General features: G+C 51.1%; 1 protein-coding gene across 4 annotated transcripts in view; it reads right to left on the bottom strand.

Moving 5' to 3' along the window:
* PHLDB1 (pleckstrin homology-like domain, family B, member 1) overlaps positions 1–10,026 on the bottom strand; it is a 53,152-nt gene that overhangs the window by 38,917 nt on the left and 4,209 nt on the right. For 2 of the 4 annotated variants that reach the window (XM_011926899.1, XM_011926897.1), the window contains exons 2-5: positions 7,019–7,175; positions 6,562–6,642; positions 5,781–5,904; positions 4,279–4,449 (exon numbers count right to left, since the gene is read on the bottom strand). In XM_011926899.1, coding sequence (XP_011782289.1) covers positions 4,279–4,449; positions 5,781–5,904; positions 6,562–6,621 — 355 coding nt within the window. In that variant the 5' untranslated portion in view covers positions 6,622–6,642; positions 7,019–7,175. The remainder of the gene's footprint in view (positions 1–4,278; positions 4,450–5,780; positions 5,905–6,561; positions 6,643–7,018; positions 7,176–10,026) is intronic. The other 2 variants (XM_011926898.1, XM_011926900.1) reach the window with 1 other exon arrangement.

Below are 10,026 nucleotides of genomic sequence, written 5' to 3'. Positions count from 1 at the left end.
ATGCCTGGCTAATTTTTTTTGTATTCTTAGTAGAGGCAGGGTTTCTCCATGTTGGTCAGGCTAGTCTCGAAGTCCCGATCTCAGGTGATCCGCCCGACTCAGCCTCCTGAAGTGCTGGGATTACAGGCATGAGCCACCATGCTCAGCCAGCAAATTTTGTATTTTTAGTAGAGACGGGGTTTCTCCACGTTGGTCAGGCTGGTCTCGAACTCCCGATCTCAGGTGATCCGCCCGCCTCAGCCTCCCAAAGTGTTGGGATTACAGGCATGAGCTACTGCACCCAGCCCAGGCAGGTATTAATACCTACCATCCAGCCAGGTCCCCCAGTTCCTCTTGTTCCAGGGACCTGGCCCCTGCACACCAGAGCCTTACGGGACACAATGTTGTATGCTCACACAGCCTGACACAGTGTCTCTCAGATACACACCAACACTTGCTCAGTCACGCTGACACTACTTCATCTCTGCATGCTCTGAGTCACACAGACACCCTCATTAAACACACTGTCTCTCACACACCTTTATTCTCATGCACACATCCCCCAGACAACTCCTTTTAGTTACACACTCACCCAGGCATAGCTTTCCTTTCATTCAGTCCCTGGAGAAACTCTGAAATAAAATCAACCTCTTAGATGAATAATTAGGCAAGTTTTCCATTCTTGCTGAACAGCCCACTAGCTCACTCACCCATGCTGCCAACTATGTGCATACACATGCACACACTCACGTGTGCACACGTATCTTATTCCCTTCTGAGGAAAAAGGAAGAACCATATAGGGTCAAATGCAAAATGAAGGGAGGCTTAAAAAAAAATCTCCTCAGGAAGAGTGATTCATCGGTCTGGAAACTGTGATGGCCAGCTGGATAGACCTAGGCAGACACAGAGGATGCCCGCCAATAAGAAATAGGGCAGGAGGCAGACACAAAGAAGTGGGAAGCTGGGAGCCTTCGCTCTGCCCTCCTTCCTTTGAGCTTTATTAGTCAAGATTGTTATCAGTCTCATAACAGAAAAAGGTTGAAGGCTTCACTCCCAATTTACAGATGGAATAACTGGGTGGGAAAAAAAGAGGTTCAATATCCTGGATCCCAGAGAGAGGCAGCTGGATAACCCAGAGATCCGGCTCCCCAGCCACACTCCTCTGCTGGCCCCCACGCAAGCCCCTACCCACCAGTGAGAGGCTTAGGGAATGAAGGAGACTGGAGACCAGGGCTCGGAGGAAATGCTAGGAGTGGATGGGGATCTACTGTCTAGACAGCCTGGGCCCTGAGCTGGTGGCTTTCTGGGTCCTCCCCTGCTTGGTTCCCTCCCAGATCTTTCATGTGGTCTGGCGCTGTGGTCCCAGGGTGGGGCAGCCTAGACCCAGATTGAGATTCCTCCTCATTCCCTTGGTCCTATTCCGAGCTCCACCCCTTGCTCTGTAGAGAAGAGGGCAATGTGGGATGTGCCAAGATGCCTGGGTACAGGGGGTGGAATCAGGACCTTCCTGGCTCCCTCACTTCATGCTCCTATGTTCACAGCTCTGTGCTAAAGGTTGGCATCTGTTTTCTGCCCGCCTCCCCCTTCCCCTGGCCCCAGCATATTCCTGCTGGAAGAGCTTGTCACTGCCATCTCTGCTTGTCATGAAGTCTGTCTCTCCAAGTTGCCTATGGCTGGGCACAGTGCCCAGAATGATGCATCTAAGGCCAAAGTAGGCTCCTTGTTATTCCCAGGGTAGCCCTTGTTTTTCAAAGAGGAGGGTCGCCTCTACAAGGCCAGATTAGGGGAACAAGGAAGGGAAAATGATCTTCTTGTATATATGCCCACAGATAGGCATATGACCAGTGAGGTCTCATATACACATAGAAGTACATACACAGACATTTTGGTACCATCAGTCCTGAGTTCACCCCTACTGCCCACTTGAACACACTGATCCATAAATACAAAGAAAGACACAAACACAGAGATTCGTAAGCCCAGAGTCACAAACACATCCGGAGCTACATAAACACACTCCAGTTACACAGACACACAGAGATAGCACATGCACCCCCGAACCACCCAGTTTCCAGGGAAACACACTCCCAAGAATGTCCGGAGTGGGGCCAGGCAGGGCTGGGCTTGGTGCCTTGCTCCAGAGATGAGACAAGGAAACCCTCAGCTCCTGGAGCCCAGGGGAGGGGGAGGACTGGGGAGAAGAACACCCATTCCTTTGTGCCTCTGCCTACCCCTCCATAGGCTGCCAAGCTTTGGAGACAGGCAAGCCCAGACAAGAAGACTATGGGGGATGGGGAGAGAAAATGGGAAGGGGTTTAGGGTCAGAAGAGAGTGGGAGGGGTACATACTTGGCTGGGTAGGCTTCTGGCTGGAGAAGAGTCGGGAGGGGTCACTGGGGCCACAGGAAATGCCTCAGAATTCCATCTTGGCCCCAGGCTCTCCCTCTTCTCAGGGAGCTAAATGATGCACCGGAAAGAATGAACAACACAAGCATACCCTGCTCACAACATGCAGGGGAACAACGTTCTTAGTTCTTACCGATGAATGTGATAGGTTTGGGGCGGGGGTAGTAAGTGCTGAGCCTTCTTTAAATTTTGTCCTGCCTCTCCTTGCTGCTCTATTGTCTCATCTCCATGCTCCCAAATCTTAGAGAAGATGCTCTCTCTGAGACTGAACAGGACTGTTAGGAACCTGCTGCCATCATAGCCAAGCCCCAATTTTGGGGGATTCCTCCTCTCATCCAAAGTCAGAGACCTTGAAGCCCTGGAGAAGGCAATGGCCTGCGTGCTGCTACTGGTGGACCTGCCTCCCTGAAGTCAATTTTTGCATGCCCTGCCCCCTACCCGAGGGCAGGAAGAAAAGACGGGTTAAAAAAAAAAATTAGCCGGGTGTGGTGGCAGATGCCTAATCCCAGCTACTTGGGAGGCTGAGGCAGGAGAATCACTTGAGCCTAGGAGGTAGAGGTTGTAGTGAGCCGAGATCGTGCCACTGCACTCCAGCCTGGGCAACAGTGCGAGACTCCGTATCAAAAAAAAAAAAAAAAAAAGATGGGGGAAAGGTCAGGTCTCCTGAATCAGCTGTGAAGGAAGTGACATTGAAAGGCCTTAAGGAGGATGAAGAGGAGAGAAGGAGACAGTGGAGTGAGTAGGATGGCCACTTCCAAGGGGCTTCTAGGCAGTAAGAGCCCCCAGAAAACAATGCTAGGCCATCAGAACCTGCTCAGAGCCAGGCTTAGCCCAAAGTTCCTGTCCTCCTGTTAGCCTTTAACCTCACCTCTAACCTCCACCCAAATCTGTTTTTCTCATTCTCCTAATCTGACAACTCACTGTATGAACTGATGCCCAGAACCCTGTTTCCAGGGTGAGCACACCTGGTCTGTCGAAGTGCCACCTGGGCCAACCACTTACCTGCCTGCTAACCATAGTAATTAGGGGCCTAGTTTTTATTTATTTGATTTATTTTTTGAGACAGAGTCTTGCTCTGTTGCCCAGGCTGGGGTGCAATGGCGCCATCTCAGCTCACTACAACCTCTGCCTCCCAGGTTCAAGCAATTCTCCTATCTCAGCTTCCTGAGTAGCTAGGACTACAGGCGTGCGCCACCACACGTGTCTAATTTTTGTATTTGGGGTAGAGACAGGGTTTCACCATGTTGTCCAGGCTGATCTTGAACTCCTGTCCTCAAGTGATCCACCCGCCTTGGCCTCCCAAATTGCTGGGATTATAGGAGTGAGCCACCATGCCTGGCCAGGGGCCTAGTTTTTAGAGCCACCTTACACAACAGAATGGCCTATTGCTTTGGGTTATATTCGTGACCCAAAAGCTACTGTCAGCAGTCTCGTAACAGGAGCAGGCATGTCCTCAGATTTCACCCTTGCCCCATCCCCATCAGGAAGTTTTGTCCTCCTCTTCAGCTTCTCAAAACAACTTCCTCTTGGCATCATGGAACAATGCCATTGATACCCTCTCACTGCTGCTCCAATTGCTCTTCCCCAACAACCACCAACAATCCCATCATGCCCCAGGCCCTCTGATGGTGGGAATCAGAACCTCTTCTCTCCCCATAGTATGTGGAGGCAGGTTGGGGGTGACTAGAGAAGAAAAACAGGTTGAAAACATGTCTGGATGCTGAGAGGGTTCGGTATGTTGTTTAGGCACATTCAGACGCACCTGAGTACTCCGTTCCCAGTATGGGCACTCAGGCAGTTGCCATGGCAACCACCGCAGCCAGTCTCCCCCGTGCCTAAGACACACAAGCCTTTAAACAGAGGCCCCCTCCATCTGGAGGTGTCCACCCTTACCCTGAGTGAGCCGGGTAGGCTGCCGGACAGGGAGACCATCAATAGTGCAGGCATTGCCACAGGGGTAGAGGGTGAGGGTGCCCCGCAGGTTCTCGATGTAGCAGTGCTCTGGAGCCAGGCCTGGGCCCTGTAGTGAGATGTCTCTGGCTGCAGAGCCAATCACCGTCCTCCCTGGAGACAAGAGGCAAACTGAATCAGAAGGGTTGTCCAGGCTGAGGAGGCAGTGACAGGGCAAGGAGGACCATAGTGGAAACATATTCCACCTCCTACTCCAGGGAGAATCTCTGCCCACCATTGGCCACCCCTACTGGGCCCCTGAGCCTGGTCTATACAGTAAGCGATAGAAGCTCTTCTCAGAGAAAACTCTGCCTGAGAATGGGAGGCCCAGAGATGGGAAGACCCAGACTCCACAGATGGAGAAGGAAGACTGCTTTTCTGCAGATCCTCCCTTATTCCCCCAACTGCCTCTCCCTATTGTCCTTTTTTCTTTTTCCCCTTCAGCCTACTCCTCCTTTCTTCTAAATCTCCCTTTCTCTCCTTCTTCTCTCCCCCGCTTCTGCTACCTGCAACACTTCATCTCCCTCGCTAACCTCTCTGTTCAGTGCAACCTGTCTTTTCAGTGCAGGCTCTCCCCTAACTGCAGCAAGAACAGCCCCTCCCACTGACAGAGCCCCTGGGACTGGTATTTGGAGAATGTGGAGAATGTAGTATCACCCAGGCAACAAGTGCAGCCAGGAGAGGAGAGAGGGCGGGCAGAAGCTGAAAGGTGAAGGGGGCCATGCCAGGGCCTTATCTTAGGAGATCTTGCCCCCAACTCCCATCTCTCCATTCTCTACCTATGGTATAGCCTCCCGTGCAAGCCAATGCCCTGGAGTGGGGCCCTTTTTCTTCTTGGCCACATTGGTTGCTAAGAGCAATGTGTTCTCCTGTTTCTGTCAGTGGTCTCTTCATGGTTTCTTTTCTTCTTCTTCTTTTTTTTTTTTTTTTGTGATGGAGTCTCGCTCTGTTGCCCAGGCTGGAGTGCAGTGGCACGATCTCGGCTCACTGCAACCTCCGTCTCCTGGCTTCAAGCGATTCTTCTGCCTCATTCTCCTAAGTAGCTGAGACTACAGGCCCGTGCCACCATGCCCAGCTAATTTTTGTATTTTTAGTGGAGATGGGGTTTCACCATATTGGCCAGGCTGGTCTAGAACTCCTGACCTCGTGATCCGCCCACCTCAGCCTCCCAAAGTGCTGGGATAACAGGCGTGAGCCACCACACCTGGCGTCTCCTCCTTGTTTCTAAGCTGATCTTTAAGCCCACTCATGGAACCAGATTATCTACCAAGGAAGGCAGGCAGTCTGGGGAGGCAGAGAGAAGGGAAGCAAGCTGGTGGGGTGGGGAGGCGAGCATTGCCAGCAGACAGTAGAAGGACCCCAACACATGCAGGAGCTGGGCCTCCAGGGCAGGAATGCCTACAAGGATAGAGGGGTGATGAGTGAGATGCCCTGTTCACACTTACCTTCTTCCAGCGGCAGGAGGGTGATAGCTGTGCTGAGTCGCCCACTGCCCAGGCTCACCAGGTGGGGTTTGTCCGTTTGCACTTTCAGCCCTTTGCCTGTCTCGATCAGGTCCAAGGGTCCTTTCTGTAGGTAGTAGGGGTGGAGGACAAGCATCATTAGACTCAGCACCTTACCACCCTAAACCAGTCACACCAGCACTCTCTCCAGCCCTTGCCCCTCTCCAAAGGGCTCTGAGGGTGCTGAAAGGCTTAGCACAAAATCTTACACAGAGCATTATTCCACTACATTGTAATTAGATCTGAATCTAGGCCACTAACTCGTCCCACTGGATTTATCTCAAGTCTTGGCTTAACTGTCCCTTTTGTCTATTAAAACAGAAGCAAGGAGAAAGCGGTGGGGGGTGGGGGTGGCATTGGATAAGCAGCAGGGGTACTGTAGAGAAGGGCCAGAAGTCCCTGCAGACTTGTCCGTGGCTATCCACTTGGCCATTGCTTGCCCCTGCTAATCTCAAGTATAGGGAAGATAGAGGCATGGATCAAGGACAGTGATACAGCCTAGGGTCAATCTGTAAACTACTTTCTGACTTTCGACGGGTAGTTTCTGGGTGAACCAATTAACCTGATTCAGATAAAGACTGAGCTGTTAATAGGCTTGGGACCTGGGGAAGGGCAGAGAGGAACAGAATTGCTCCTTTCATCCTTGGGCTGGGACCACAAGGGGGTAGAAGAGCTGATGCCATCCCCACCATATCTCTCTTGCCTCAGCCCTGATCCCACTCACCTGCACTATGGTCTGGGTCTTGCATCCAGGGCCTATTTGGTTCCTGTTGAGAGCATCCATGGTCCTAAGGTTCCAGAGCTCCTAGGGACACAGCAGAAAGCTGGTGAGTGGGAAGGTCAGGGCAGGAGAGGGAAAGAAGTAGGTTCCGTGGCAGAGTTCTCAGAGCAGAGGTAGCACCAGTCACCAACATTCCACAAATGCTCATGCTGAAGGGAAGTAGAGGCAGCTAAAGAGCTTGGGTGGGAGTTGTCTGGGAGCAGTGCCAAGTCTCCAGTCAGCCACAGCATGTATACTACACCATACCAGTCCTGCCTCTTGCCACTGTAAGCACAAACAGTCCTATAGGGCTCAATCTATACCTCTGTGCCTTCTTGCCCTATGCTACTCAGAACCCAGATTTTGACAGCTGAAGACCCTTGGCCATTGTGGAGCCTTAAGCAGGATGGGGAAAATCTACCTTAGTGGGAGAAGCAGCAAGGAGGCCCCTCCAAGGACACTGGTAGCCAGAGGGCCCCCAGGTAGGTGGCAGGGCTAAAACAGGAGCTCCCTCCTGAAATCTTTCATTCTCCTCTTCACCGTTTGTCTCTTTTCCCAGGGCTATAGTAGGATGTTTTCTTAAAGGAGACACAAAAGAAAAACTCAGCTATTTCTGCTATCTCCAGGTGTCTCAACTCCTACACCTTTTCTTCCCCAGAAAGCAACCTCAACCCAACACAATCAGTTAAAAAAAATTTTTTTTTAATTAAAAACAAAAAACTTTAGTGATAACTAACATTGGGAATATTGGGTTCTTAACTCTTGGGTTCTTAATTGGCTAGGTGCTATAGAAAGCTTAGACCATTAGAACCAGGAGTAAGACAGATTCCAGAGCCAGAACTTGAATCCTCCCCACCACCACCCCACTGCCTCTCACCCATCACCCATCCCTCTCTCCCTGGCTCATGTTTTTGGTATCTGGGATGTGAGAACATTTGTGTACTAATGTGTGCCCCCATGCCCATCCCTTGGCCAACTAGCTAAGCTGAGAAACTTCCCACTTGCTGTGAAATGTTACTGGGGAAAGCTAAGAGTGTGACTGAGGGGTAAGGAAGCAGACCCAGGGAAGCAGGGTTTCCCTCCACTCTCTCTTCAAGCCATCTACCAGGGGACTTGGAAAGGAAGCAGGGGCAGCAGCCAGCATTCCAAGGAGTATCTGACCCTGGCAGTGGGTCCCGAGGACCTTAGCTATAGCGTTACTAAATTTACCCTCCCAGCTTCCACCCTTCCGGACCTGGACTGCATCATCTCCGTCACCATTTCCACTCAAGCTGGCGGAAGAGAGGCCGGAACCCAGGCTGGGGCCCACCCCAAGACTGCCAGGGAAGAGAGGAGGAAAACGCCATTAACCTATGCAAAGCCCCAAGCTGGCCTGGCACCTTCCCAGAATTCCTTGCCATGGAGAAGAATTTCCAAGGACAAAGATTGCTGTACTGCTTCCTTAGACTCAGGGAAATCCCTCAGCATTTTCTGAGGGAGGAGGGGCAAGAGAGTGGGTTAGGAATGGGGAGTTTATGTAAAAGAGGGGTTAAGAAAAACAAAATAATAAATAATGGTGAAGAAGAAATATCATCCTTTGGTAGAAAGAACTTTAGACTGGGATATATAAAGCCTTAAATTCCACCCTGACTTTATGTATTTATTTATTAGTTATAAGATCCTAGACAAGTTATTTAATTTCCCTGATTGTCGAGTCATTCTTCTATAAAACTAGAGTAATGAAAAAAAAAAAAAAAGTCCAGGCTCAGTGGCTCAAGCCTGTAATCCCAGCACTTTGGGAGGCCGAGACGGGTGGATCACGAGGTCAGGAGATCGAGACCATCCTGACTAACACGGTGAAACCCTGTCTCTACTAAAAAATACAAAAAAACTAGCCAGGCGAGGTGGCGGGTGCCTGTAGTCCCAGCTACTCGGGAGGCTGAGGCAGGAGAGGGGCGTAAACCCGGCAGGTGGAGCTTGCAGTGAGCTGAGATCTGGCCACTGGACTCCAGCCCAGGCGACAGAGCAAGACTCCATCTCAAAAAAAAAAAAGAGTGTCTGGATCAGTGCTTGCCTGGGGCTAGGGGTGGAATGAGGAGTGACTGTAAAAGGGCACAAGTTTGGTGGGGGTGGGGCGGGGGGAGTGTTTTCAAATTAAATTGTGATGATGACTGCATGGCTCTGTAAATATACTAAAAGTCTTTGAATTACATACTTAAATTGGGTGGATGTTATAGTATATAAATTATAACTCAATAAAGCTGTCAGGTGTTTTTTTTTTTTTTTTTTGAGACGGAGTCTGGAGTCTCTCTCTGTCGCCCAGGCTGGAGTGCAGTGGCCGGATCTCAGCTCACTGCAAGCTCCACCTCCTGGGTTTATGCCATTCTCCTGCCTCAGCCTCCCAAGTAGCTGGGACTACAGACGCCCGCCACCACGCCCGGCTAGTTTTTTGTATTTTTTAGTAGAGACGGGGTTTCACTGTGTTAGCCAGGATGGTCTCGATCTCCTGACCTCGTGATCCGCCCGTCTCGGCCTCCCAAAGTGCTGGGATTACAGGCTTGAGCCACCGCGCCCGGCCAGCTGTCAGTTTTTTAAAAAGGACTGTCTGAACATTCAGGTATTACATTAAATGGCATTCTATGAAAGCAAAGCACTATAAAAATGTCGTTTATTATTATTGTTATTATTAGACGGACTTTCACTCTTGTTGCCCAGGCGAGAGTGCAGTGGCGCTATCTCGGCTCACTGCAACCTCCACCTCCCAGGTTCAAGCGATTCTCCTGCCTCAGCCTCCGGAGTAGCTGGGATTACAGGCGCACACCACCACGCCCAGCTAATTTTGTATTTTTAGTAGAGACGGGGTTTCTTCATGTTGGTCAGGCTGGGCTCGAACTCCCGACCTCAGGTGATCCGCCCGCCTCGGCCTTCCAAATTGCTGGGATTACAGGCGTGAGCCACCGCGCCTGGCCCTGTTTATTGTTATGAGCTGTGTGACCTGGAGCAAGTCACTTCACCTGTCTGGGCCTTTGTTTATTCATCTGTCAGATTGGAGTATTTGTCACTATCGCCGTGTGGGGCAGCTGTGGTGTGCTCATTTATTTACACTGAAGAACTTCGAGTGGAAATAAAGATTGTAAAGGAGTAAGTCCGAAGAAGAACCAGAGTGATTAGAGGAGAGAAGAGAAGAGAATAAGGAGGCGAAAGTAGAGGGAGAGATAAGGAGAGAGGTGTAAGGAGAAGATAAGAAAAGATGGAGAGATGCGGAGGTGCGAGGCTGTGGCCCCAGCACAGTAACCTGATCCAAGAGAAGTGGAAAGCGACACCAGGCCAACCTGCCCTGCACTCAGGCGGTGCTTTCCCCAAAGGGCGATCGCCGCAGCCGAGAACGGCCACCTGGGGGCGCCCTCATCTTGACCCCCGCCCTGGCCGGGGCGGCGGAGTGGCGCTGCG

Source organism: Colobus angolensis, unplaced genomic scaffold (assembly GCF_000951035.1).
Source record: "Colobus angolensis palliatus isolate OR3802 unplaced genomic scaffold, Cang.pa_1.0 Scaffold7, whole genome shotgun sequence".
Lineage (NCBI taxonomy): Eukaryota > Metazoa > Chordata > Mammalia > Primates > Cercopithecidae > Colobus > Colobus angolensis.
This window is presented reverse-complemented; position numbering and strand designations above follow the sequence as displayed.